General features: G+C 61.6%; 2 protein-coding genes and 1 long non-coding RNA gene across 3 annotated transcripts; 1 reads left to right on the plus strand and 2 right to left on the minus strand.

The window, feature by feature from the left end:
- The first annotated feature begins 1,433 nt into the window (after positions 1–1,433).
- On the plus strand, positions 1,434–23,211 carry FRMPD1 (FERM and PDZ domain containing 1). The gene is made up of 16 exons (XM_072922205.1): positions 1,434–2,112; positions 3,167–3,324; positions 4,411–4,513; positions 4,585–4,630; positions 5,381–5,488; positions 9,200–9,295; positions 10,933–11,058; positions 12,633–12,752; positions 13,013–13,149; positions 14,189–14,315; positions 14,541–14,636; positions 15,491–15,673; positions 16,067–16,214; positions 17,364–17,876; positions 18,813–20,064; positions 20,362–23,211. Exons 1-16 carry the CDS (start codon positions 2,012–2,014, stop codon positions 21,518–21,520), a joined length of 4,473 nt encoding a protein of 1,490 aa, XP_072778306.1. The 5' UTR covers positions 1,434–2,011; the 3' UTR covers positions 21,521–23,211.
- On the minus strand, positions 10,332–13,721 carry LOC121468128 (uncharacterized). The gene is made up of 3 exons (XR_012052960.1): positions 12,581–13,721; positions 10,804–11,031; positions 10,332–10,644 (listed from the first exon to the last, which is right to left on the minus strand). It is a non-coding gene; the product is annotated as an uncharacterized lncRNA (long non-coding RNA).
- On the minus strand, positions 22,691–27,692 carry TRMT10B (tRNA methyltransferase 10B). The gene is made up of 7 exons (XM_072922204.1): positions 27,430–27,692; positions 26,683–26,967; positions 25,763–25,915; positions 25,335–25,413; positions 24,381–24,448; positions 24,106–24,229; positions 22,691–23,341 (listed from the first exon to the last, which is right to left on the minus strand). The coding sequence occupies exons 1-7, from the start codon at positions 27,574–27,576 to the stop codon at positions 23,154–23,156; spliced, it is 1,044 nt and encodes a 347-aa protein (XP_072778305.1). The 5' UTR covers positions 27,577–27,692; the 3' UTR covers positions 22,691–23,153.
- Positions 27,693–27,788: the final 96 nt, after the last annotated feature.

Consider the following 27,788-nt stretch of genomic DNA (forward strand, 5'->3'; position numbering starts at 1 on the left):
CAAAGGCAGAGGACGCCTGTGGCGCTGCCACACGAGTGTCACATCACGGGTGGTGGCACACGGGGCTGAGAGGGGCCAGCAGGAGCTGCACCAGCTCAGGCTGCCCTGAGATCCTGTGTGTGCTGCAGCCTGCGGAGCTGCTGGGCTTCTGCCCCTGCCGTGGCCACCTCCTGCTCGCCCTCTGGGACGGGGTCAGGCTTCCTGTTATAAATGAAAATTTGTCCAGCCAAATTAATATGAAAAATAAAATATTTATTTTACAATCAAATTCTATCTAGCCAGCCACAAGGAAAGAACAGAGCCGAGCCCGGGGTCGGCCCTGGGTGTGCAACAAGGAGTCAGCCTCAGCAGAGGTTTTCCTCCATGCCCACACACCTCCATCCTGGCACAAGCAGTTTTTATAGGGAAAATTCCGCCTGAGGCCAAGATTTCAGCAATCAGTCTTTTATTCTATTCAGAGTCCATATGTTAATAATATTTTCCTTTTTGGTGATGAGGGAGAACAAATCACTGTCTGGAGTTTGTTGAATCCTTGATGAAATTTATGGGAATTCGGGAACGCTGTATTCACATGTATCTGCCTCAGGATTTCCACGATATCCATCTCGGGTCGTTCAGGCAAACGATCAGCACCTGGGGTTTCTGTATCTCCCCAGCCATGGCCCATCTCCTGGCGAGCTGTACCTTCTTACTTGTAAATCAGTTTCCAATCTACACCCGGTCTCACCTGCGCCTGTGAGGGTGGGGGGGAATCCTAATACAAACATGTATACTCTAACAAATATTCAATATCACATATATCATATTAGAAATGGCACAAATTATATCTACTACACATAACACTTCCCATCCCTCAGCTCTGGCTTCTGGAGGCACAGCTGGGTCACGGGCCCCATGTGGGGTTCAGAGGCGCCTCTCGGGAGCGATGCAGGAGCTGTGTGGCTGCAGGAGCAGCTGAGTGTGCTGAATTAGGAGGAAAGTGCCCAGAACTGCTGAAGGGCAGGATTTCCTCCGTTTTCTGCCCCTGGCTGAGCAGGCAGGCAGCACGGCAGGCTGGAGTGGCTCCCTGCGAGGAGCTCACCAGCACACGTGGGTCCTGCCCTCCCTTCTTGGTTAGAAAGTGTGAGCTGGGCGAGTGCCAAGGCCTGGGAAGGGGCTGAGTGGAACAGGTCTGGTTTTTGCTGAGACAAAACGTTTCGTGGCTTGTAGGAGTTTCCATCCGTCTCTGCTGGTCACAGGCTGACCTGCTGCTCTTTCTGTTGCAGCACCACCTCTGCCACGGAGCAGCAGCTGTGTCCCAGCATGACAGAGCGCGTCCCTGAGGCACAGAACCTCCAGGCACAGCAGAAGACACCAGGGAGGAGGTCAGGACGCGCGGGACTCCTGGGCTGGTCAGAAGGCACCCAGTGAAAGGTGGATACAACAGTTTGGGGTCTGAAACACAAAGGCCTGACACTCCTCATGACTTCTGGCAGATACAGGCACAATTTGTTTGGTTTTGTGCCAGGTTCTGTCTCCCACAGTCCTTCCCAGAGCTCAGAGGGTTGGCAGTGGTGCAGGGCTGCAGGTGCCTCGCAGGGCTCCTGCTGGGGTCTGCAGCTACAGGGTCAAACCAATTCCCTGTCTGACTGAGGATCGTGGTCTGGCAGGCTCACTTTGGGGGTGGGAAGCTCAGCCAGCCTCTGCACCTCCCAGAGGAGCCCACGGAGCCATGAAATCCACGGGAAAGGAATGCAGAGCTCACTGTCTGCTGTGGAAGGGTAGCGCAGCGTCACCGAGACACGGCTGACCAAAAGCACCAAGCAGGGGAGGCTGGGTGGGCAGGGGGGTTCTGTGAGTGTCACAGCTGGTGTCCCCCTCTGTCAGAGCTCTGCCCTTCACCAGGTGCCAGCCGATTTCTTCGTGTTACTAATGGGTTGTGAGTTAGTGCTGGTAACTCCCAGAGCTGTCCAGAAGAATTCCTCAGGCACCGTCATTCTGTTTTCCTGTGATTTCTGTCACTTCCAGGTAAATGGGAGATTTGGAGACTAGCTTAATCCATACACGAAAAACATGTAGAATAGAGCAAATGGTAGCAAAATGGCTTCATCGCTCTCGGGACAGCGCAGCCAGGTGAGTGGGGTTTCTGTGGAGGGCACACCTAGGTCACCTCTGGTCAGAGACAGCAGAGGGCTGTGCCCAGAGAGCGGGGCTGGCACACCTGCAGGTCCTGCCCGGTGCTCCTGTTCTTCTTGGGAAATATGCACACAGCAAAACAACAGCAGCAGTGTTTGCAAGCCACCCCTTGGCTCCCAGGGACAGATGTTCCTGCCTTGCTCTGCTGTGGGGAAGCACTTTTACTTTGGGAAGAAGAAATGCAGGACTGCTCCATGTGATACTTGCTCTTCCTGAAGGTGGGACCAGGCTCCTCTTTGTGGGCCCACATTTTTGGGCAGGACTAGGTTGCATTACCAGGGATCCTGGTCCACGGCTGCTTTCCTTCCCTGAGGTCTGAGAGTGGACGTAGAGTGGACACAGGGTGGACATTGAAGGGCTGGCGTGGATCTAGCAGGAGCTGAGAGCCTCGCTGGGTGAAGGTGCTGCTGCTCCCTTGGGTGGAGGTCCTGGCGGGTGCTGGGGCACCCCGGGCCTCTCCTCCCGTGTGGCCAGCGGGCTGGGGTGCCTGGGGAGCTGTGGTCACGCCAGCCTGATGTCCCCAGCTCCCTGCAGAGCCCAGGGGTTGCTGCTGGCTGCAGAGCCGGGGAGGTGCCGGCCTCGGGGAGCCCCTCGGCAGCAGGGAACAGCGTGGGTCCTTTGTGAAGCTACTCTCCTCTCAGCCCCTAAATTATCAGGCTAGCCCAGAGATACGAGGCCTTGAGGGGAGGAACATCAGGAGATGGGCATAAATTCAAAAGAGGTTCTCACCCCCGATGTGGTTGTCTTGCTTCTTTATTCCATGAGGTCCGGGGGGAAGAGAGGGGGAAAGAGGGCGAACAGGAAGGGTCATGGGCTTATCCAGGCTCTGGACAGGGACAGCTTCTTGGCTCTGCACCAACCCCATAAGGGCAGGAAGGAGGGGAGCAGGCTTATCTGATCAGAGTCACAGGGCCCAGGGAATGGGGAAGAGCACAGCCTGAGTGCAGTGCACACCTCTGGACACACTGTTTGACGGCTGCTCTGTCCGCAGGGGCAGCGTGGCAGCGATGGACAGCGCCGGGGACGGCGCGGCGCAGCCCCCCAGCCGGGCCAAAGTGACCGTCACGGTGTACAAGGACCTCGTGCTGCAGCACTACGGCTTCGAGATCTGCCCGGGGCTCCCGCTGACCATCGCCTCGGTCACCGCAGGTGTGGCTGCCCGCGGGCTCCGGGGATGGGCTGCTGCAGGGGCTGTGGTTCCTGGGCGCCTCTGTGGGCCGTGAGCCCGAGCACAGCCTGGGTGTGCCTGTGTAGGACAGTCCCGGGTCCCACAGCCCCGTGGGACCGCTGTCAGCTCCCCACGGGCGCTTCGCCTGGGCTCACTCACTGCTCACCTCATGATGCAGAGAGCTGCTCAAAGCAAAGCTCTTCCTGCTGTTTCATCTGAAATGCAGAGGAAGAATTTAATCTTATCTCAGAGAATTTAATGTTACTCTGTTGTGGTCACGGTGATCTGAACAGAGCCTGGCCCTGTGACACAGGGGTGTGCTGCTGGGTGCAGGCAGTGCTGAGATCAAGCAGATCAGCTCCTCTAGCTGTAGCTGTAGAAGGGATGGGTGTAACTCAAAAACGGTGATTCTATTTCTTATTCATATTTTATGCTTTTGATGGGTGCACAAACCCGCGTGGTTTTCACCTGTTGGTGTGAGTGGGCAGCCCTGTGTTTGGGGGCTGGCTGGAGCTCTGTCCAGGGCAGGTTCCCTCTGTCAGCCCCACTCCTCTTCATGCCCCTTCCCATGTGAAACACGGTGAAATTACCCGAGAGCTGCGGGGAGTACGAAGTGGGTTTCTTTCTGCTGTGCTTCTGTCTTCTCCTGATCAGAGAGAATCAACATTTTACTGAAGCTGAGGCACAAAAAAACCTGTCCTTTGCTGGTGGGGGCCCAGGCTACATGGCCCATGTTGGTTCCCATTGTGGTGGGCTGTGACAAGGGCACAGGCAGATCCTGGGGGGCTTTCCATGGGGCAGAGGGAGGCTGGGGTGGGGGGCAAGGACACAGGCAGGGAGCACCACGGTGTCAGCACCCGGTGTGCTTCCACCCCTCTTGTTTTGCCGGCCGGGTGTGATGCAGGGGAAGGGCAGCACCTGCCGAGTGGCGCCTGGGGACACCACTCAGTGCGGACCCGGCAGTGCCGGGTTACCGGGCGGCCTTCGCGATGCCGGCGGGTTTTTCCTGCGGGTTTTCCAGCGGGTTGTCCCGGTGCGGTGCGGGCTGACGCCGCGCCGGTCCGCAGGCAGCACGGCCGACGGCAAGCTGCAGCCGGGTGACCAGCTGCTGATGATCAACTCCAGCAAGGTGGACGGGCTGTCGGTGGAGCGGGCGGCCAGCCTCATCAGGTGTGTCCCCACGCGTGTCCCGGGCGCAGGGCTGCGGGTGGCAGCCGGGCTGACCGCGTGTCCCTCCGCAGGGACGCCGGTGACGAGCTGCTCCTGACGGTCCTGCGCTGCACGGCCGTAAGTGGCCCTCCCTCGGCACGCCGGGCACGGGGCAGGGGTGGCTGGGCTGGCGTGGGAGCCCTGAGGGGCTGCTCCGAGCCACCGGGGTGCCCGGAGCATCCTCTGCTGTCACCCGCACCCTTGGGTGGGCAGGGGCTCCTCGCAGCCGCGGGTGCGGGGCCGGGGCGGTGGCACGGGCTGCGGGGACAGACTCTGCTCCGCGCACCCTGGAGGGCTCGGGGACGTCCAGAGGTGCCTGGGGGCTCCTCCCAAACCCCAGTCTGTGTCCCCAGGGCGGGGTGGGGCTGTGGCAGACCAGGACACGCGACACGGGGTGGCAGCAAGGCCGTGTGGCAGCAGTGCCCTGGTGACCGTGGGCAGCTCTGGGCAGCCCAGCAGGGCGGGAGCGCTGCCTGCGGGCACGGCTCTGTCCGGCACGCCAGGCTGGCAGCCTGCGCTGGCTGAGGAGCAGCCCCAGGGCAGCCCCGGGGTGCGGGGACACAGCTGGGCACACAGCTGGCTCCGGTGCGGTGACACTGCCGGCGTGGCACATGGCACGCTCGTGTGTCCGCTCGCTGGGCAGCCAGGGCTGGCTCCAGCCGCTGCCCGGGCGGTCCGAGGGGCTGTGCAGGGCTGGGGGCGAGGGGCTGCCCAGAACTCCCCTCCTCGTGGGTGCGAGCACCGGGAGGAGCGGCCCCGGCACGGGCGGTGAGCTGCACCCCTGCCCGCCCCGGGCGCTGCCCCGACCCAGCTCCGCTGTCCTTGCAGGGTGGCCCCAAGTCGTCGTTCCTGACCGAGGAGAAGAGGGCGAGGCTGAAGACAAACCCCGTCAAAGTGCGGTTCGCGGAGGAGGTGCTGCTGAACGGGCACTCGCAGGTCAGGGCGGCGGCACGGACGGGGTCGCGGGGCTCTCCGGGCGCGGGGTCGGACCGGGGCTCGCCGTGCCCGCCTGCCCCGGCCGCTGGCGGGGCAGGGAGGGAGCGCTGGCACCTGCAGGGGCTTGTCTTTGCTGTGGTTACCCGGACTAATGGAAAACACCGCCCGCACCGCTCCTGCCCCGCTCCCGTCAGACCCGAAACCATTCCTGGGGCATGCGGGGGCAGCTGTCCTCTCCCGAGGTGGAATCCACCCGTGCTGAAGTGCGGGCGGGCAAATCCTGCCTCAGAGAGGAGAGGAGAGGCTGATTCGTGTGCCTGGGTAAGGCGCTGCGGGAGGAGCTGCTGTCCCCTCCTGGGCACGGCCGCTGCTCAGGGCTGTGCCGCTGCTGTGCTGTTAGCTGTGGCTGCTCTCTGTCCCCTCCCGGGCACGGCCGCTGCTCAGGGCTGTGCCGCTGCTTTGCTGTTAGCTGTGCCTGCTCTCCCAGCCCTGCACAGCTGAGCCTGGCTCTGTGGGTGGGCTGGCTCACAGCGCTGTGGGTGCTGCGAGCCCATCAGGGGCTCCTGCAGCTGCTGCCAGCTGAGCTGGGTGCCCACGGGGCTGCCCGTGCTGGGCTCCCTGTGGCACGGCTGGCAACACTTGTGTCCTCCCCAGAGTGAGAACAGCTCCTGAGCATCTCCTGCTCCTGTGTAATTTTCTAAGCCCACTGGGGTCAGTGAGAGTCATTTGCTCTGTCGACCTTTCCTTGTGTCTTTCAGAACGAAAAACCCCTGTGGTCAAAGTGCCCCTTTCTGCCTCCCTGCTCATTAGTGCTGCTCGTTGTCCAGGTGTGACCGAGCCTTTCTGCTCTGTGGTAGTGACAAATCACGCACTGGCCCCTTTTCCTTTTCCCTTCCTGTCTGTCTGCTGCTCCCCTGGCGCTGCTCAGAGCCCTCCCAGGGCAGGGTTTGCTCCCTTTCCCCTGCACACGGGCAGAGGCGCAGCCGGAGGTGCCGCGGGTGTCACCACGCGTGATTGCGCGTGGGGACCCTGCTCCTCCTCCTCCCTGCAGGGCAGGGCAGGGTCGGCTGTGCCTCCAGACGGAGCCTGGGATCCTTCCCTTCCTGCCACGCTTTTCCAGGTGTGCCGGGGCTGGTCCCTGCCCTCCCCGGCTCTCGGGGGACAGCAGGGCGCTCCTGCTCCGGGAGATGTGACAAACACCCCGCTCGCCGGGCAGGGGCTGCCGAACGGGACAGGCAGACCCGAAATCTCCGGCAGAGCCTGCTTTTCTCCGGCTGGTCCCGGAGCTGCAGGCTGGGCACGCTGCCACCGCCCGGAGCTCCCGGCTCTGTGCCAGTCCCGGACCCGGGTGGGTCCCGGTGGGTCTGGAAGGGACCCGGTGTGACTCTAAAGGAGGCAGCCGCGCAGGGAATGCTGCACCCTGAGCCCCCCTAAAACCTCTGCCGGAGTTGTGCTGAGCTGATCAAACCTCTGCAAGCGCAGAGCAGGGACACGGGGTTTACATTGCCATTCATTTAATGACAGCACAAAGGCAGGAGAAATTAATTTGGGTGTTGGGGTCCCACTGGTGTTAGATTCCCTTTTTGCCACCTGGATATGCAACCTGTTTTGAACAGTGAAGTATTAGCACAAAGGAAGAGTAAATAAATGTGTTGCATATTTATGATATCTTTCTGGAAAAGCACTATGCAGCACGGCAGCCCTGAGTGCTTTCGGGCTGCTCTCCTTTCCGTGGGCTGACGCACGAAGGCAGCCAAAATGGGTATTATGGCCCTGAAAACTGTAGAGCCTCCAGTTTCAGTAAATGTACTGCTCTTGTCGTCCTAATGGAGCGCGGCTAAGTGATCCTTGCGGCGACGGGAAGGATCCCAGCGCTGCGCTCTGCAGTGAAACCCGACCCTGCCGGCTGCGAGCATCAATTGTTAATGAGCCCCGCTGCTGTCCGGCCCCCGCTGCTGCAGACCGATGATGTATTCCACATCCTGAGCGGCCCGCCGGGGACAGGCCCCCGGGGACGCGGGGCAGTGATTTCAGCAGCTCTGAGCCGGGAGCCAGCCCTGCCCCGGCAGCACGGGAGGGCACGGATGTGGCTAGCAGGGTTAGGACGAGGGCTCAGGTGTTTAGGTAGGATGTGTTTAAGCTTTCGTGATTTGGTCTTTTGAATAGAATCCTGCTAGGAAAGGTGTTCCCATTAGGGCGAGGTTTCCAATAGTGAGGCAGGAGGTGGTTTTGGTAGCATTTGTTGTAATCCTCCTGTTTTTTGGATGTCTCGTTCGCCGTTGAGGCTGTGGATGATGGAGCCAGAACACAGGAATAGTATTGCTTTGAAGAAGGCGTTGAGATATGGAGGAAGGCTAGTTTGGGGAGGTTTAGTCTGATACGGCTGCTGAAGCTTTCAGTGCTCGTGGCACTTTCTGACAGCCTTCACAGCGACAGAGAAACCTCCCTGTGCTCTGCCTGGGTGGTTGGATCTGACCAGGAGAGTGGTGATAATCCATGCAGGTGTTAAGTCCCGCTGTGTGCTGGCTGTGCAGGGCCACTGCACAAGGTCACTGTGCCAGGGGCGCTGAGGGGAGACGGGAAACGGTGTCACTGTCCTGGAGCTGGTGGAGACACGTCTCACCAGGGACGTGATGTGTTTGGCAAGTCAAAGAGCCCCAAAGTCGGGCCAGAAAAAAGAGCAGCAGCGTTCTCCTGTTTTCCTCAGTGGTGGCTGCAGGCAGCTTGAGCCCCAAGAATGGATACGAGAGGAACAAGGCAGGATTCAGAGCTGGTTTGTGTTTGCTCTGGCAGCTCTTCCAGGGGGCGTGGGCTCTCTGTCTAGAGGGATGTGAGGTTTGTAACGTGAGGCACAGCAAATTAAGCCCAGGAGAGACCATCTCAGAAACACCATTCTTAACCCTGGGGCTCTCTTGACAAGTGGGTGAACCCTTTAAGTGGTGGGAGCAGCGTGCTGGTCCAAGAGCATGACAAGGACATGCTGAGAGGAGCTCCAAAGTGCAGGAGTGACCCTGCTCAGCCCTGAGCAACCAGGGGAGCGATGGTGAAACTGGGAAGGAAGGTGCAGGCATTCCCTGCAGGAGGGCTGAAAGGGGCTCAGGCTGCCCAGGAGGGCAGAGGCCAAGTGCCCAGACCCTTCTGGAAGCAGCCAACAGAGATGTTCTCACTGAGGGTGTCCTCATCTTGTGGCATGTGTTTGGGATCTGTCTCAGGATGCCGTGGTGGCATCTCCTCCTGCCTGGGAGGTGCCAGGTTGCAGATCTGAGGGCAGGGCTCTCAGGAAGCAGCAGGGTGTGTTTGCCAGGCTCTGTGGCGCTGGCAGCACCGGGGGCTGGTGTCAGCGTGGGGACACGTGCTGCTCGGTGAGGGAAGGGCCGTTTCTGGAGGCCCCACTGGCTGTTGGGGATGAGCAGGGAGGATGGCTTTCTGCTTTCAGTGCTGCCGGATCCTGCTGTGCCGGGGGCACCGGGACGGTGCTGCCAGGCTGCAGCCGCTGCACTGCCCCGAGAGTTACGGTAAAGCACTTGTTGTGCTGTCCTTGTGCTGCTCTGTGCCAGAAACACAATCAGGAGTGAGCCTTGGTGCCATGGAAGAGGGCTGCCAAGGGGGAGAGGAGGATTTTCTGGGATGCCAGGCCGTGCAGTGCCAGGCAGAGCAGCTGGTGCCCGCAGGCTGGTGCCCGAGGGTCCAGCTGCTGCTCCTGTTCTGCAGGGGAGCTCCCTCCTGTTCATGCCCAATGTCCTCAAGGTGTACCTGGAGAACGGACAGACCAAGGCTTTCAGGTTTGAGAGGAGCACCACCGTGAAGGTAAGGAAGCTGGGCAGGCTGTTCCCACCACCCCAGCCCAACCCGTCAGCGAAGGGGCAGGCAGGGCCCTTGCAGCCCCCTCTGCACTGACCAGCTCTGCTGGCTGTGCTGGCTGTTCTGAGCTCCAGCCTCACTTCTGCACTGGTCAGGGTGTTCCCCTCTGGAGACTGAGCACTGATTCCGCCCCTCGGGTGAAAGAGCAGCACACGAGGGAATGATCCTCCTGAACAAAGGGTGATCCTCCCTCAGACCACCCCCCTGAAAACACAGTGCAGCCCTGCAGAGCCGTGGATCCAGCCCTCCCCATGCCTGCTGTGCTTGCACACCTCCAGTTTGTCTGGCCTGATCGCTGCAGCTGCTCAGTGTTTATGTTGGACTCTGTAAGATTTGGCCACGGCCAGTGGCTGGAGGTCACAAATTACTTGAAGGACAGCTGGTGTCCTGCAGCAGTGCAGATGCTGTGGGAGGGAGTCACAATGGACAGACGTTCTGGGGCTACCAGGCTGAAAGAATATTAAAGGGAAACACAAAGAGACTGCATTTGTCATGCAGTGAAAACTTCCCTCAGAAAAGGAGGACTTTGTCTAGCTCATTCAAGCTTCACAAAACCATTGTGGTCTCTCAGGCAAGTAAGTGTCTGCAAGTCTTTTGACTTGCAGGGTCTAGAAAAATAAAATAGTAAAAGAAAGCAAGGAGGTGGAAAGGAAAGGAGACTTGTAAAGAGATATTTGAATGCCTGTCCCCAAGGGTTTAATTTCTAAAGGCTGGATTAGCTCTTTGTCTTTGACTTGAGTTGCTCAGCTCTGACATGGAACAACTTTTCCCAGTTTCTGAGAGCAGCCCTCACAATTGCCCTCCAGAAACATCTAAATGAGTAATATGCTTCCCAAGTTAGGTGTATCCAGAAATTCCTCTGTGTCTTGAGACATCCTGGCTTAAAACTGGGGTGAGTCAAACATTTATGCTTGCCTCAAAAGGCTTGACTGAGCCCGAGGGCTTCTGTTTCAATTTGTGCTCAGCCAAGCCTGAGGTGGTATCGCCAAAAGTAAACCTTGTTACTTCAATAACAGTTAGAATGTTGACAGAATTCTCTATTACAAAGTGAAACACCACTTTCAGTCACATGTGGTAAGATTTTTACAATTACGGTCTCAAAATCTTGTTTGTTGGAGAGAAGTGTTCTTGACAAGTTCTTTTTAGTTTTTTCACAAATCACAGAATCACAGACTGATTTGGGTTGGAAGGGACCTTAGAGACCATCCAGTTCCAACCTCTCACTTGCTTCAAGTCCTGTCCAGCCTGGCCTCGGACACTTCCAGGGATCCAAAATGTTGCAGAGTTCCAGAAAGCTGGAATAACAGACAAACACTTGGGTCAGGGCTGACAGAAAGTGCTCAACACCTCCCAGCTGAAAACTGCACAACTCTGAGTGTGAGGCAGCTCGGGACAGGCAGCTCCAGGAGATGGGTTTGATACCTGTGACCCCTTGGGGTTTTCAGCTTGCCCACCTTGTCCTCCACCTGCTGGGGTGTGTCTGTCCGTGCCTCCGCAGTTCTGCAGGCTGTGGCCACGCGGTGACACCCTGCAGCAGTGCTGGTGCCACAGCTGAGCTCTGAGTGACCCCTGTGCCCTGCCAGGACATCGTGCTGACGCTGCAGGAGAAGCTGTCCATCCGCAGCATCGCCCACTTCGCGCTGGTGCTGGAGGAGCAGTACAACCTGGCCAAGGTGCACCTGCTGCACGAGGAGGAGCTCATTGCACAGGTGAGCAGAGCCCCACGGCTGGGGAGAGGGGCACTGCCCCAGGAGAGGGGCTGCACGGGCAGAGGGAGCCCAGCGCTGCAGGGCTCAGCAGAGGGGCGAGCTGGGCTTGGCCCCGGTGATGCCATCCACTTCACACCCCTTCCCTGGGAGCATCCCGAGTGCCACACGCAGCGGTCCCCGCGGGCTGGCGTGGCCTGCAGAGCAGCTGTGGGTGACATCCTCTGTGCCACCTGTCAGCCAGAGCACTCAGGGCGAGTGCCCCAAGGGCAGGGGCGGCTTGGGCTGAATTCCGAGTCATGCCTTGTGTCCTGGGAGCAGCCCTGGGGTCCTGCTGCCCCCGCAGCCAGGCAGGTCTGTCGGCAGGAGCTCTGTGCTGGTGGGTTTGTGGCTGGCAGCCCACTGCAGAGGGTCCATGGAGCCACAGGATACCCTGAATGGGAAGCACACACAAGGATCATCACTTCAAGTGTGGGAATCCAGGGCTTCCCTGTGGCTGCCCTGGCAGGTCTGGGACCCTGGCAGGGGTCAGGAACCCCCCTGGACAGAGCCCCGAGAGACACTGTCTGTGATCTCTGTCCATGGAAAAGAGTTTTCAATCTTACAGGGTGAATTACAAGCTTTGAGTGTTTGATAAGAGTAATAATTAAGTGTGACACGGGTGCAAAAGCAAAATTTTAGATTTCTAGATTTGGGGTTTAGGGGGGACAAGATGGAGGAAATTGGGTGTGCCTTGTCCTTTTTCTCCTTCTTCATGCCCTCCATGTTTCACTGTGCTGTTGGCATTTTTCTGTTGGTTCAGGCTGGGGACACACTGTCCAACGTAGGTGACAGATATTGGCCCGTTATTGTAAATCCAGCACAGGTAGTTTGTGGTATTTAATGTTTGTACCATCCCACTGAGGGCAGAGCCCCACACGCTGCCCTGCAGGACAGAGCTGCGGCAGGGCAGCAGAACATGTTAGAGATAAACAGAATAAACAACCTTGAAAACAGCACAGACGAATTATGGCTTCTGCTTTGGCAGTGGGGCTGACAGACAGAGACTTTCTACAATCTTGGAATCACCAATACCCACAGATTCCGACATTCAAGTCCCTCAGTGCTGGAGCTGTCACAGCACTGAGCACATGGGTCAGAGGATTTCCGCTGGGCAGGATCTGCCCAGAATAAAATATGCTGATGGATAACTCAGTCTTGACATTGTATTGACATTACAGCGATGATTCAGGGGTCTGTTTAGGGCTGCTGTGTCTTGTGACTGCCCCTTCCCCTGCTGTTATCACACAGCCCCAGAGCCTCTGCCCTGGTCACACTGCAAGTGTGGGATCAGTGGGTATCTAAATAAAGTGTTGCTGTCAAAGGGCTTCTGGGCTACTGCAGGGAGAAGAAAAAAGCAGATGAAGACTCAGAGATGAAATTGCAAGCACTGGCAAAGTCTCCTTGTGTTTGTTGAGGACAATCTGCACCATCCCCCTGCCAGTGGCAGTAAACAATTGCTGTGGTTTGCAGAGCAAAGGCTCACCGTGCACTCCTGCAGGGAGGGCTTGTGGTGTGATGCGCTCTCTCTGTTGCAGGTGGTCCAGAAGAGAGACTCTCATGACTACCGCTGCCTCTTCAGAGTGTGCTTTGTCCCCAGGGACCCCTTGGACCTCCTGCAGGAAGACCCAGTGGCCTTTGAATATCTGTACCTGCAGGTGACACCGGGGCATTTCGTGCCTGGGAATCCCTTCTCACCCCATTCCCATTTTTGCTTTAAACCAGAGCGTGCCTCAGACTGGCTCAGCTGTATGGAAATGCAGAGCACTTAAACTCAGGGCATTTTAATTAGATTTGCCTTAAATTCTTACATCAGCTCCTATGCTTGGCTGCTGATATCCCCACCTGGCTGCGTGGTGTCATGTTGGCAGTTTGGTGCTGTGCTCCTGCTGGCCTAACTGTGCTGTGTTTGCCCCAGAGCTGCAGCGACGTGCTCCAGGAAAGGTTTGCTGTGGAGATGAAGTGCAGCGTGGCGTTACGCCTGGCTGCCCTGCACATCCAGGAGAGGATCTACGCGTGTGCCCAGCCGCAGAAGGTGTCCCTGAAATACATCGAGTAAGGCACAGATCTCTGTGCTCCGCTGTGGAAAGCAGGAGAGCCGCAAAAGAGGCATCAGCTCGCTGCCTGCCCTGTGTGTGCCCTGCACAGGAGGCCAGAGGGGACCGCAGCCCTTCAGCTGTGCTGCTCCTTCAGGGCAGGGTGGCCTCGTGGGCTGCCCTGTGCTCAGCCCACTGGCCTGCCTGAGACACAGAGTGAGCTCCTGGCTGTGTCCCGAGGCACAGGAGGGTCTCTCACAGGGCCAGGGACGTGAAACTGCAGCTCTTCCCACACAGTGGTGGTTACCCAAGCTGCTCCTGGCAGTATTGGTTGCACTGCCTGGAGAGAGGGTGTAACCATCAACTTGGCACAGCCAGTACACCTCTGCGCCCACCAGAGGCATGCCAGAAATACCTGCCTTGGGCAGTGGTGGATCCTGTGACGTACTGGGATCTGTGGGGAAATGACCAGAAAATGCTTTCAGAAGGAGCAGGTGTGCCCTGCTGCACGCTGGTGCTCCGGGGCTGCACCTGCCCCAGAGAAGCCCCTGCTCTAGGCAGCGCTGACGAGCTCATTGTTAATTACCAGGCACTGGGTGCCTCCCGTGCAGCCAGATGTGCCCAGCTGTGTGCAGGGAGTGAGGGTGAGGCAGCTGCACTGCTCTCACCTCACAGGTGTGTAATGCTCTCCAGCAGCACACCTGGCCCACGCTTTGAGTCCAGGAAACTGATCGTGCTGAAACGTCACAATCCTGTCACCAAAGCAAGGTGCATGCAAGGACGGGCTCTCCATCCTGTGGATGGTGAGGGGAGCTGGGGACTGTCCTGCTCATGACGGTTGTGAATTGCCTCCTGTGAAGCCACGTGAAAACGGCCATTCTGCACCACAGTGCACATTGCCCAGCCCGGTGGCAGGTGTGGGTAGCAGTGGGTTTGGGCCAGTGAGGCCCCTGGGCGGGTCACAGCCCCAGGGCTCTGCCCTCCTCTGCCCTGCCCTGTGCTGCGCTGTGGGGTCAGCGTGGCTGGGCCCCCCGTGCTCCCTTCCCTCTCTCTGCCAGGAGGGACTGGGGAATCGAGAACTTCATCTCGCCCACCTTGCTTCGGAACATGAGAGGGAAGGACATCAAGAAAGCCATCAGCTACCACCTGAAGCGGAACCAGGTGCTGCTGGACCCTCGGCAGAAGGTAGCCCCGGTCCGGGTGTCCTTGTCCCCGCGTGTCCCTGGGGCTGCTCTCTGCCCACACTGTGCCCACACTGTGCCCACGCTCCCTGATCTCCTGCACTCAGCGGCCATGTGGGATGGCCCAGGGGCTGCCTGGCCACGCTGCAGCCCTGCAGCACAGGCTGTCTCCGTGCTGCAGCTGCCTGCAGCCCCTTTCCCAACTGTGTTTCCTCTCTTGCCAACGAAGCACGCGCTGACAGCAGTCCAGGTGCGCCTGAGCTACCTGCAGATCCTGGGGGAGCTGAAGATGTACAGCGGGAAGATCTTCAATGCCACCATGATGGTACGAGCTCTTTGTTATGTAATGGCTTTGGGCACACTCTCCTGCTGGCCACACTGCTTCTCCCTGTGCCGGGATGTCCTGGTAGATGTTGGTAAGGGGCTGTGCTGGAGAAACTCAGCATAATTCCACTGAAGTGTCCACAGCACAGACCAGCCCACAGAACAGCTATATGTGTGTGTTTTCTAGTTGGGCTCTTGCTTTTCAGATAAACCCTGCCTACCATTTGTGTGGTATAAAGCACTTGAGAAATCTGGGCAGGCTTCAAACTCTTGAAAAAAATACTGGAAACCCTTAAACCTCACTGTAGAAAAGACCTCTTCCCTTTTTACAAGAGGTTTCCTGGGTTGTTGATTTTTCTGCCTGTGCCCAGCTGTGTCTGTGCTGAGCTGTGTCCCACAGGGATCAGAGCAATGCTGCTGGGCCTGTACCAGAGCAAGACCTCACCACGTGTCACAGTAATGCTAAAGTTTACACCTACATGCCAGTTGAACAATGTCTGCCAGATTATATGTCTGTTAATTCACTTTTTCTTCAGTGTCTCACCCTAACAAAAAGCCCTGACATATCTTCCAAGCCCAGAAATGTCTTTGTGAAGTTTCTACCCTGCAGCAGGTCCCGCTGGGTCCATGTGGGGACAGCCTGGGCTGCCAAGTGACACTGCTGACAGTGACCACCTGCTGCCAGCCACACCCCGGGTCTGCCAGGTGCTGCTGGTCCCTGTGCAGGGGAGAGAGCAGGGAGCAGGCTGCTTGGCAGCCCAGCAGCAAGGACAGGCAGTGCTGGGATCCCCAGGAGCTCGGGGGGCCAAGGGGCGCTGCCCAGCTGCATCAGAGGTTCAACCTGTGCCCCCACAGCTGCAGGACAGGGAGTCGTACGTGGCACTGCTGGTGGGCGCCAGGCACGGCGTCAGCCAGATCATCAACAGCAAGCTGAACATCGTCACCAGCCTGGCCGAGTTCCCCAGCATCAGCAGGGTGGAGCTCAGCGAGGAGTCCGAGCGAGTGAGCACTGTCAAGATCTACCTGCAGGACCTGAAGGTGAGCACCTGTGTGGGACAGGGCAGTCACCTGCACCGTCCTCTTCTCAGAGGCTGGCGGTGTCACCAGGGTAAAAGGCTTTGAGTAGACTTGGGAGGGAAAGCTCGTGGGAAGGACCAAACAAATTGCTAGAGAGAAGTGGTTCTTCCTGCTGGGGAAAAGGGATTCTTCCTCCATCAGTGAGATGCAGCAAAGGCACAAGAGGTGAGAAAAAGAAATTACTCTTCTTTGTGCCTCCTGCAAATCAGACCGAGGGAAGTATGAGAGAGGGGGTGCCTGTCCTCATGCAGCCTGTTCCTGCTGACTACAGTACAAACAAGATTTGTTTATTCTAATCTTTTTTACTCTTTTCTCCCCCACACCTCCGAAAAATAAAACAAACCAAAAAAAAAGGTGCTTACTCTGCTGCTGGAGTCAAACAGTGCAAAGGACCTCGTCTGCCTCATTGCTGGCTACTACAGACTCTTCGTGGACGCAAACGCCTCCGTATTTACCTGGGGAGAGAAAAACCAGCAACTGCACCGTGTCTCAGCTGAAGAAGGTTTAAAAACCAGCTTTTTTTGACAAAGGATGGGGAGGAAGTGGGTGGATGACCCAGCTGCTGGGGGCAGCATCAAGAGGGAGCAGCAGAGGGGCTGTGTGGTGGCAGCTGGGTCTGATTAAGGCTGGACTTGGTCTTTGAGGGTTTTTCCAGCAAACTGGTGGCGGCAAGATTCTGTGGCTTGTGGGGCCGGGGCTCGGGGCTCGGGGCTGGCTGGCAGCTGCTCGGCAGCTCCGGGAGCTGATCTGCGGCCTGCCTTGCTGGGAGGGCTGAGCCGGGGCCAGCGGGCAGGGTCGGGCCGAGCCCCGGGCCCCGAGCCCCGAGCCCCAAGCCCGAGCCCCGAACCCGGAGCCCCGAGCCCTGAGCCCCGAGCCCCGAGCCGAGCCCCGAGCCCCGAGCCGAGCCCCGAGCCCCGAGCCCCGAGCCCCGAGCTCCGAGCCCGGAGCCCCGAGCCCCGAGCTGAGCCCCGAGCCCCGAGCCGAGCGCCGAGCCCGGAGCCCCGAGCCGAGCCCCGAGCCCGGAGCCCCGAGCCCCGATCCCCGAGCTGAGCCCGGAGCCCCGAGCCCCGAGCCCCGAGCTGAGCCCCGAGCCCCGAGCCCCGAGCCCCGAGCTGAGCCCCGAGCCCGGAGCCCCGAGCCCCGAGCCCCGATCCCCGAGCTGAGCCCGGAGCCCCGAGCCCCGAGCCCCTAGCCGAGCCCCGAGCCCCGAGCCCCGAGCCCCGAGCCCCGAGCCCCGAGCCGAGCCCCGAGCCCCGAGCCCCGAGCCCCGAGCCCCGAGCTCGGAGCCCCGAGCCCTGAACGCCGAGCCCCGAGTCCGGAGCCCCGAGCCCCGAGCTCCGAGCCCCGAGCCCCGAGCCCCGAGCTCGGAGCCCCGAGCCCTGAACGCCGAGCCCCGAGTCCGGAGCCCCGAGCCCCGAGCTCCGAGCCCCGAACCCGAGCCCCGAGCCCCGAGCCCCGAGCCGAGCCCCGAGCCCCGAGCTCTGAGCCCCGAGCCACGAGCCCCGAGCTCCGAGCTCTGAGTCCCGAGCCCCGAACCCCGAGCCCCGAGCCCCGAGCCCCGAGCCCGAACCCCGAGCCCCGAGCCCGGAGCCCGAAACCCCGAGCCCCTCTCCGCCCGCAGCGCGGGCTGACAGCTCCGTTCGAACCGCAGGGTACGAATCGCGAGCCTGCAGCGACTCCGAGGACTCCTGGGGCCCGGACTCCTGCTCGGCCGGCGGCGGCGCGGAGGGGCCGGGCGAGCCCCGGGCGGGCGGCGGCGACACCGCCACCGACAGCGCGTCCGAGGCGTCCGACTCGGCCAACACCGACAGCCGCGGCTTCCAGACCAGCGGCTCCAGCGACTCCGTGGATGCGCTGGAGGAAGCGGGGCTGGAAGGGCGCTCTCCCTGCGGGCCGGAGCGGCTCCAGCCCCGCGGGCCGGCCCTGCCGGGGCCGAGCGGCTCCGCCGGGAGCAGCCCCGGGGCCGGGGCCGGGGCCGGGGCCGGGCCCGCGGGGCTGTCCGAGCCGGGCTGCCCCAGCCCGGAACGCGGCACAGCCCCCTTGGGCCGCAGCTCCGGGGACAGCGAGCTCGTCCTGCGGCCGCCGCCGGGCTTCGGCGACTCCAGCTCCGAGGAGGAGTTCTACGATGCCGCGGACAGGCTCAGCCCTCCGGAGGCGCGGGCAGGTAAAGCCGCGGCGGGGCTGCCGGGCTGGGGTGCTGCTCCGCTGCCCTCGGTGCTCCCGGGGCTCCCCGTACAGCGCTTAGGAGCCTCTCAGGCCTTTTGAAGGACCTTTGAGTCCCCGTTCGCTGCAGGCCACTCCTCAGCACCCTGACAGTGACAGTGCGGGGATTTGTTATCACCTGCAAGCGCTGGCAAAACTCAGTGATCAGAGGGGTGGCATTCTGGGATCTCTGCTCTCATCCTCTCAGCTAAGGAGAGCCCAAACCTGTAAAACGCTGTTACATGAACCCCAAGGACAAAGATCATGCTCAGGTCAGAGGCTGGTTTCACAGCTGCATCAGGGATTCCCAGGGCTGGGCAGCTCCCTGGCCATTGTATGTCCTCAGAAATGGGAGTATTCTTGTTCCTGGAGTAATCAGCTCTTTCAGTATTAACAGAGTCTCTTAAGAATTTAATTCATGCCATTAGAACAGTTTTGGCTTCTATAGTAATGCACAGTCACTGTATTGTGTTCAGGGGAAAAACTGTCACTGTGGAAATTGTTACCATCTAAATTCCAGCTGGGAACCTCCGGCCGTGTTTCTTGTGGTGATATGCCTACGGCTGTGGGCAGTGCTCTTGTAGTGCTGCTGCTGTCCCCAGATTTAACTGGGGAATTACAGCCACACCTGCCTTCAGGTGACGCTGCCCCCTCATCACCAGCCCTGGCCTTCAGTCCTTGTAGCCAGGCTCTGCCTTTCTCTTCACATCCCACTCCACATAGGTTCTTGATCACAAGAGACCATTTCCTTCTGCCCTGGGAACCAGGCATTGCTGCTGCACTTTTATGCCTGTGATTCCAAGTCCTGTGCCAGGAGCTTTTCGGCCCACTGTGTAGGCATGAGGGTATTCTGCTGCCCGGGATTACTTCCTGATTTCCATGTTCTTCTTGCCATCAGGCTATGATACCGCATGCTGGGAGGGCACAGAGAGCTCCTCCTGCATCCCAAAGAGGCTGAGGTGCTACAGCCTGGGGGAGAAGCCATCGACGAGGGAGAGGCAGGGGCAGGAGAAGGAGCTGACCTACACCAGGAGCCTGAGGAAGAGAAGGTCTTTCCTGAAAACTGATTACACCTCACAGGTCAGTTTCCCTGCAGCTCTCCTGGGCTCTCCACAGCGCTGCTGCTCCTGGCCGCCCACTCAGCCCTCGACAGAGGACACAGGGAAGGACACGGAGATGTGGATTCCTGCGGGCACCCAGGGGGACGCCGCTGGCACGGACCCCTGCCCTGACCTGCTGGACACACAGCCTGACACCACGGAGACAAAGTCGGTGATGGAATGGCTGGCTTCCTCCGTTTGGGACCTTCACCATCTTGCTGAGCAGTGTGGGGAGGAGGACAGCAGCCCCCAGCCGCAGCACGCCCCTTTGCTGTCCCTAGAGCCCCTTCCCCGAGCTCCGAGCGGAGCTGCCCGGGAAGGCTCCCCAGGGCACACAGATCCAGGGTGTCTGAGCGAGGAGAGCCGTGTGCCCACGGCAGGCTGGCACACCCAGGGGCCACAGGAGGATGGGGCTGAGCTGGTGGCCACCCAGCACGAGGCCAGCCTTGTGCCCTCTGCTGTTGTCTGCCCCTCTGAGGAACTCCTGCTGCTGCCACCAACCCCTGGCCCCAGCATGGCCCCTCCCCGGGAGCTGGCCCAGGACCGAGGGCTGCTCCCTGAGAGCGTGGAGCCTTCCCTGGCTCCCTGTCAGGAGAGCAAGGCTGATGGTCAGGGCCGTGCTGATGGTCAGTGCAGTGGCCGTGGTCAGTGCCCTGCTGATGGTCAGTGCAGTGGCTGTGGTCAGTGCCCTGCTGATGGTCAGTGCCCTGCTGATGGTCAGTGCCCTGCCGATGGTCAGTGCAGTGGCCATGGTCAGTGCCCTGCTGATAGTCCGGGCTGTGCTGATGGTCAGTGCTCTGCCAATGGTCAGTGCCCTGCCGATGGTCAGTGCCCTGCCGATGGTCAGTGCCCTGCCAATGGTCAGTGCTGTGCCAGCAGCAGCTGCGAGAGGGCCGTGTCCTGGGCCAGTGGGGAGGCCCTGCAGAAGGTGCACCAAGGGCACGTGGGGTTCCCGGACACAGCCCAGCTCCTGGCAGACGGCAGCAGCGCCTCGGGGGTCCTCACCCGCCTCTCTTGGCTCTCGTTCGGGGTGAGGGCAGCCCCTGTGTCACCCAGCCCAGAGTCACACAGCCCAGTGCCACCCAGCCCTGTGTCACCCAGCCATGTGTCACCCAGCCCAGAGTCACACAGCCCAGTGTCACCCACCCCTGTGTCACCCAGCCCAGTGTCACCCAGCTCTGTGTCACCCATCCCAGTGTCACCCATCCCAGTGTCACCCACCCCGGTGTCACCCACCCCTGTGTCACCCACCCCGGTGTCACCCACCCCGGTGTCACCCAGCCCAGTGCCACCCACCCCGGTGTCACCCAGCCCAGAGTCACCCAGCCCAGAGTCACCCACCCCGGTGTCACACCGCCTGCAGGACAGGGTGGATGACCCACTGGAGCCCCTGGCCAGTCTGGTGACCAGCGGGCGCAGGGGGGCTGATGCTGGTGGCAGGACAATGCCAACGTCCCCTGCTGCAGCAGGCTCTGGCGAGGAGCTGTTGGGCAGCTCGGGGCAGGGCGCAGGGCAGCCGGGAGGTGCAGGAAATGCGGCTCAGCAGGAGCTGCAGCCTGCACGGGCTTCTCTTCCCGGAGAGCAGGCGGCAGGGCTGGGGAGGGAGTCCTGCCCGGCCCAGTCTGCAGCGCTCTCCATCCCCTCGGTCCCTGTTCCCCTGGGGGAAGGAGCAGGAGACCGCGGGGCTGCGAGACACCCATTCCTGTGTCCCGGCCCCGAGGAGGGTGAGCAGAGCCCTGTGCCCGTGGTCCCAGCCGGGCCCTCCCCAGCACCAGGCGAGCTGCACGGCTGCGGCTGCCGCCTGCCCTACATCAGCTGCTTCCCCCAGCCCCGCAGCCCGGGCGAGCGGGAAGCCAGCCCGCCCCGGTCCCCAGGGCCCCTCACCACCCCTCCGTCCAGCAGCTCCAGCCTTCCCCGGAGCCCCGGGAGAGGCTTCCCAGCCCCCGTGGCCGGGGGCGCGGCAGGGCAGGACCCCCCGCTCCGAGTGCTGGGGCAGCTGAAGCACCAGGCCTGGCTGAGCCCTGCGGACTTCTCCCGCTTCCTGGCCTACACCGCCGAGCTCCAGCAGGTTGTAGGGAGGCTCTGTGGGAACCAGGCAACCCACCTGCACGACCAGTGTGCAGAGCAGGGTGTGGAGAGCAAGGGTGCCCTGGGCTGGGCTTCACAGGACCTGCTGTCCAGCTGCCAGGCACTGCGGAGCGCGGAGCAGCCTCTGACAGAGGTGCAGCGTGCTCTGAGAGCGACGTTCGACCGCCTGGTGCAGCTGGCAGTGGCCTGCTTCCAGGTGACACACTGCCGGCGCTGCAGGCAGCGGCAGCGGGAGCTGGGCGCCGCGCTGGGGGACGTGGTGGGCACCTACCAGCAGCTGGTGCGGGCTCTGCACCAGCAGCTCCACGGGCAGGTCTGCCCTGAGCTGGGCGCCGAGCTCCTGGCCCGCCAGCACACGGCCCTGGCTGCTGCCATCTTCTGCCTGCTGCAGCAGTTCAGGGCGTCCCCGTGGCCGTGACGGGCGGCGTGGGGCACACCAGGGCACTGACGGGGACAGAGATGTGTGCCCTCCGTCCCCTCAGGCTCTCCCCCAGGACGGCCAGGGCAGGACGTGCCGTGTTGGCAGCCATGCCCCGGGTGCTCTTGGAGCACTCTGGTGTGTGTCCTGCAGGGCTCGGCCCTGCCTCCATGGGCCGTGCAGGTGGTGGTCTCACCGTGTTCTCTCAGCTGCCTCTGCCACCCTCGGGGAAGAGCGTGAGCCCCTCAGCCTGCCTGTCACTCACCCTGCTCTCCAGGGGGACTAAAGGCACTTCAAACCCACCCTGGCCGAATGTGAAGGACCCCAGGTGGCTTTCTCCACCCTCGTGGCCGAGGGCACACAGTGATTCCAAGGGAACACAGTGATTCCAAGGGAACACAGTGATTCCACATTCAGCTGCTTCTCCTCAGCCAGCGAGGGTCATGCCAGCCGTGCTGGTGTGACCTACCTGCCAGCTCCTGCCCACCTGGTGTGCCTGCCGAGGAAGGGCAGCGAGGGCAGAGCCCGTCCTGCGCTGCTGAGCCCCAGCCCGGGCACGTCGGGGGTGGCTGCCTGCCCCGGGGAGCTGTGGGGGGCTGCTGGGGCAGCCAGGGCACGGGTGGGCCCCAATGGTGGCAGCTCCTCTCCCCAGGCACCGTGGGGACAGGCTGTGCCCTGGCTCTGGGACACTCGCTGAAGGGGATAATCTGCACGTCCAGCTTGCCAAGAGCCCCGGGGCACAGCAGCAGGCACTGGCCAGCCCCTGTCGTGGCTTAACCTCAGGTTAAGCCCTGGTTTGGGTTAAACCACGACAGCTGGGTTAAACCCCCACCTGCTCCTGCACACCCCTGTCACACCACCCAGACGGCCCCAGGGCTGTGGAAGGGTTCTGTGAGAGAGGAATGAAAACACATAACCGGACTTACCTCAGACGACCTTCAGGTCCTGCTGCCACTGGCCATGAGGTTCCAGGGCTCTTTGGCAGCAGTGGCTGAGGTAAGGGATGGGCTCAGCTGCACCCAACACCCGTCCTGCTGCGGCTGTGGCTGCGGCACCGCTCTGCGCGGGCACAGCCCAGCCCAGGTACCTCCCAGCAGGGACACGGGGGTCAGGGACCTGTGCGTGTCAGGTGTGACCAGGTACCCCTCCTCAGTAACTGTAGGGACACAATGGGGATCTAAACCTTTTATTTTATATTAGATGCATACAACTAGCCAAAGGCTTCAGCAACTCACCGAGTATTCAGTGGGTTTGTGCTGCGGGGACATGCCCTGGAGCTGCTCGTGTCCCGCGTTCTCCTGCAGGAGCAGCACTGTCCTGGCCCGAGGAAGGGCGTTTCCCTGCCCACAAGCTTTGCAATCCCAACTTCACCTTACTCTCTGTTTCCATAAAATGAAGAAAACACCTTAAAGGTCTCCTCCCCACCTCAGAACAAGTGTAGGTGCCGGAGTCACAGACAAACAGCTGCAGAGGCACAACTGAATTCCTGTCAGTTTTCACGGATCCCAGGCTCCGCCAGGCTTTTCTTTCCCGCGCAGGGGCACGGCGATGTCCAGCACCGCATTCCTGAGGTAGAAGGCGTTGCTCCAGCGAGCTCCTCGCGCTGCTGGGAACGGCTGTCTGCCGTGCACAGTCACGCTGGTGCTTCCTGCAGCTCCTCAGCGCACAATAAAGCGTTTCCTTGGGCAGCAGTGGCGCGCTGGGCTGTCTCTGCCTGTTCCGCTGGGTCCGGTAGCACGTAGCCTTTTCCAGAAGAAACTCCAGCCCTCAGCGCTGCTGGCCAGCTCTGTGTCTCGTAGTAGGTGGCCAGGACATCAAAGACTGTCAGAGCACAGAGGTGTTGAGTGACACACGTGCCGTGACAACGCTGCCAGCAGCTGCCCATGCCCACAAACACGAGGGAGGTGGTGACACCCGACCCAGAGAACGTCCGCACCTAACACCTTATGAGTTGCTGCTTCAGGCAGCTCAGCTGGGGCAGACAGGTATTTTGGAGGCCTTTAGGGAGCCCTGGGCAAAGCAGTGGCTGTCAACTAAAGCGAGGTGCCCCCGTCACTGCGTTGGCTGGCGTGTGCCACCCGCCAGTGTCCCCCTGTAGTGAGCCACACCTGCTGTGGCCCCACTGTCACTCCCAGGCAGGCAGACCCCAGCCCCCGGGCACACAGAGCCCCCAGCCACTCCCTCTGCCTTGTGTCCATGTAGGGGCAACACAATCCTCACGCCAGGGGTGAAAACCTGGAGGAGCTGGCCTGGGCCATGAGCCCTCTGCAGTCACAAACACAGAGGCATTCTCCTGGCAGAGGTGAAGGAGCAGCAGCACCTCCTCTGCTGTGCCCAGGAGTGCCAGCCCGTGGGGTGCGGGACACCAACACCCTCGCTGTGGTTCTCAGACCTGGCTGGGGTGGCCATTGATGGCCAAGATGCCATTGTCATCTCGGATGAGATGGAGTCCCACCCCGCTGTGGGCTGTCCCACAGCAGCCCCCAGCACCCCTCCAGCCATGTCCCCGGCCTCGTGCACAGCTCCCCGGGGAGCAGGGGACCCCAGCCGGCCTCGGACCACACCAGAGCCCCGCGGGACCTCACCCTGGTTGATGGCCAGCGTCTCGGAGTGGTAGTTCCTGCAGTTGGGGGCTCTCACCATGAACTCGCGGATGGGGAGCCGGGCTGTCTGCAGGCCCTGCTCCCGTGCCCTGCGCAGGGTCAGCTGCTGCAGGGACAGGAGACAAAACCTGTCCTGGGGCTCTGGCACCCGCACAGTGCAGCCGCCCCGCTGCAGGGCCCAGGCAGAGTTCGAGGAAAAAGGGATGGTGGAGGCGCCACAGCAGTGGGATTGTCCGCTCCGGGGCAGCACCACGCACCTTGTGAATGCTTTCGTCCACCAGCCCTCCCAGCACGTACACCTTGCTCGGGTCGATGTCTTCCAGGACTAGAAAGAGGACATGCACTGGGTCACACCACGCAGCAGCCAACCCTGCAGGACAGCGCTCTCCTGGAGCCCAGCACACCCCTCTGGCTGCCCTGGCAGGGAGCTCAGAGACCCTGGCACGAAGTCAAAAACACCTGTGGCTTCGATTTTAGCCTGTGGAAAAAACTGCCAACTCTGTATGAGGAATTACAAGCCACAAGGATTTTAGTAGTGTGATATTTGAACTAACACAGGGTAGAAAAGTGGAATTTTGGGATTTTTAGAATGGGGTTCAAGGGGGTACAAGATGGAGGGATTTGGCCATGCCCTGGCTTTCTTCTTCTTCTTGTTGTCCTCCATGTCTTGGTGTGATGGTGACACTTTTCTATTGGTTTAAGGTAGAGATTCACAGTCTAACATAGGTGATGGGAATTGGTGAAGAAATTATAAACATACACATGTAGTTAAGGTGGGAGCCGCCCAGGGCTTGGGGGCAGATGGCCGTGGCCTTCTTGCTAGGCAGAGCTTGGCAGGTCAGAGAGAGAATGTTTAGATAAGGAGAAATAAACAACCTTGAAAACTCAACTTCACGCATTCAGACCTCTCCTTCAGCTGCTGGGCTCGGGGAACAAGGACTTTCACACTGCTGGGGTCTCACCAGCTGATCCAGTCCCCCTCCCAAGGACAGCACTGGGCAGAGCCTCCTCACCCCTGGGGCTGCAGCCTGGGACACACAGGTCCAGCAGCACAGATTGAGCACCAGATCTGAGCACACAGCCTGTCTCATGCACTGTGAGACAGCCCATGTGAGGATTTGCATGAAGCATAGAATGGCCTCAGAGAGACATTTCTAAAAGTCAGCCCTTTGCCCTGGCTCTCCCTTTCCTGAAGCACGTGAAACACTTACCGTTCTCAGAGTCAGGAGTGAGATAAACAATGGCCTCCAAAGGAAACAGGTCCAGGTAACTCTCTGGAGTTGTATCCATCTCGAAAACACAAGGCAGAGTGAAGCAGCCCGTTAGCCTTAGGTACATCTGCCAGAGCAAAGCCCCCTCCCAGGCACAGAGAAATCCCGGGACTGACACTGTTGCTTTGGGCATACAAACTGCTCAAGGCCTTGTAGACCCTGCAGATCTCCAGTGACCTGGGGCTTTTGTTTTTCACTTGGGCACTGTTTCTGTTCTAGGCACTGACAACACACCTAAAAACCCCACCAAACTCTCCCCTCAGCACAAGCTCCCGGGGGCTCTGCGGAAGGCAGAGCAGCGATGCTGAGTGGTTCTGGGCAGGACACAGAGCACAGGGTGGGCTCTCCCGCCCCGGCCAGCCCCTCACCAGGTACCCAGCGAAGCCGTCGTTCATGCGGAAGCACTGCTCGTAGATCGGCGTCCCGGCCGCGAACTCCGTCAGGCACAGCCAGAAGGGCCGGGCGGCACGGCGGTTCGCCCCGTACAGCCGGCGGATCTGCGAGGCCAGGCGGCCGCTCTCCTTGGGACAGAGCACCACCGTGACCCGAGCCCGCGGCTGCGGCCCTGCCGGGCTGGGGCACAGCGAGCTGGAGGCTCAGGGCGGCTTCTGCCGAGCTCCCACTGCTCGCCCGCAGCGGGGACGGGCACAGGTACAGCAGGGACAGCACAGGTACAGCAGGGACAGCACAGGTACAGCGGGGACGGACACAGGTACAGCAGGGAAAGGCACAGGTACAGCAGGGATGGGCACAGGTACAGCAGGGACAGGCACAGGTACAGCAGGGATGGGCACAGGTACAGCAGGGACGGGCACAGGTACAGCGGGGACGGGCACAGGTACAGCGGGGAAAGGCACAGGTACAGCAGGGATGGACACAGGTACAGCAGGGAAAGGCACAGGTACAGCAGGGATGGACACAGGTAGAGCAGGGAAAGACACACAGAGCAGGGACGGGCACACACGGAGCAGGGACAGGCACACGCGAAGCGCAGCCTGTCCAGGACCCCCGAGCAGCCCCCGGGACCCCCGAGCAACCCTCGAGACCCCCGAGCAGCCCCGGGACCCCTGAGCAGCCCCCGGGGCCCCCGAGCATCGCCGGGACCCCCGAGCAACCCCCGGGACCCCCGAGCAACCCTCGAGACCCCTGAGCAGCCCCCGGGACCCCCGAGCATCCCCGGGACCCCCGAGCAGTCCCCGGGACCCCTGAGCAGCCCCCGGGACCCCCGAGCAGTCTCCGGGACCCCCGAGAATCCCCGGGACCCCGAGCAGCCCCGGGACCCCCGCACCTTCTCGGTCATGCTGCCGCCCACGCCGAGGTCCACGCAGAGCCGCGGCCCCGCCGCCCGCGCCCGCAGCAGCCGCTCCGTGGCCAGCGCGGCCGGGACCCTCCCGCGGCGGGGCGGCGGCGGTCCGGGCCCGGCGGGGCCGCCGCCGAGCGCCGCTCCCGGGCCGTCCCCGTTCCCGTGGGCCGCCGCCCGCCGTGCCCGGCGGCGCTGCCGCTCCTGCCGCCGCTTCCCGCGCCGGGCGGCGAGAACGCGCAGCCAGCGCCGCCGCTTCCGCAGCGCGTTCCTCTGCGGGGACACCGGGCACGGGCTCAGCGGGGCCGGGGGGGCGTGCGGCACGCACCGGGAACGGCCCCGCCGCACACACCGAGCACAGCCCGGCCCCGCCGCACGCACCGAGCACGGCCCCGCCGCACGAACCGGGAACGGCCCCGCCGCACCGGGCACGGCCCGGCCCCGCCGCACACACCGAGCGTGGTTCCAACGCACACACCGAGCACAGCCCCGCCGCACCGAGCCCGAGCACGGCTCCGCACCCGCACCGAGCGTGGTCCCACCGCACACACCGAGTCCGAGCACGGCCGCATGCACCGAGCCTGGCCCCACCGCACCGAGCGTGGTCCCGGCCGCACACACCGAGCACGGCCCCGCCGCACACACCGAGCACGGCCCCGCCGCCCCGGCCCCGAGCACGGCCCCGCCGCCCCGGCCCCGAGCACGGCCCCGCCGCCCCGGCCCCGCCGCCCGTACCGAGCACGGTCCCGGCTCGCCGCCCGCCCGCCCCGCGCCGGCATCGCCCGCGGCCGAGGGCTCGATCCGCAGCAGCCGCAGCGCCTCTGCCGCCTCCGCCTCCGCCTCGCCCGCCGGCTCCGTCCCCGCCGCCGCCCCGGCCTCCATCGCGCCGCCGGCGCGGAAGGGGCGGCCCCGGGCAGCTCCGCCCGTCCCCCCGCGCTGCGGCACCGCCCCGGGGCCGCCCCGGTGCCGCTCTGCCGCCGAGCACGCTCTCCGGTGCCGTTCTCCGGTGCCGCTCTCCGGTTCCCTGTTCCCGGTTCCGGAGCCAACAGTCCTCACAGCGGATGCCACAGGCCTGGGGACAAATTCCCTGGGAT

This window comes from Taeniopygia guttata, chromosome Z (assembly GCF_048771995.1).
Source record: "Taeniopygia guttata chromosome Z, bTaeGut7.mat, whole genome shotgun sequence".
Lineage (NCBI taxonomy): Eukaryota > Metazoa > Chordata > Aves > Passeriformes > Estrildidae > Taeniopygia > Taeniopygia guttata.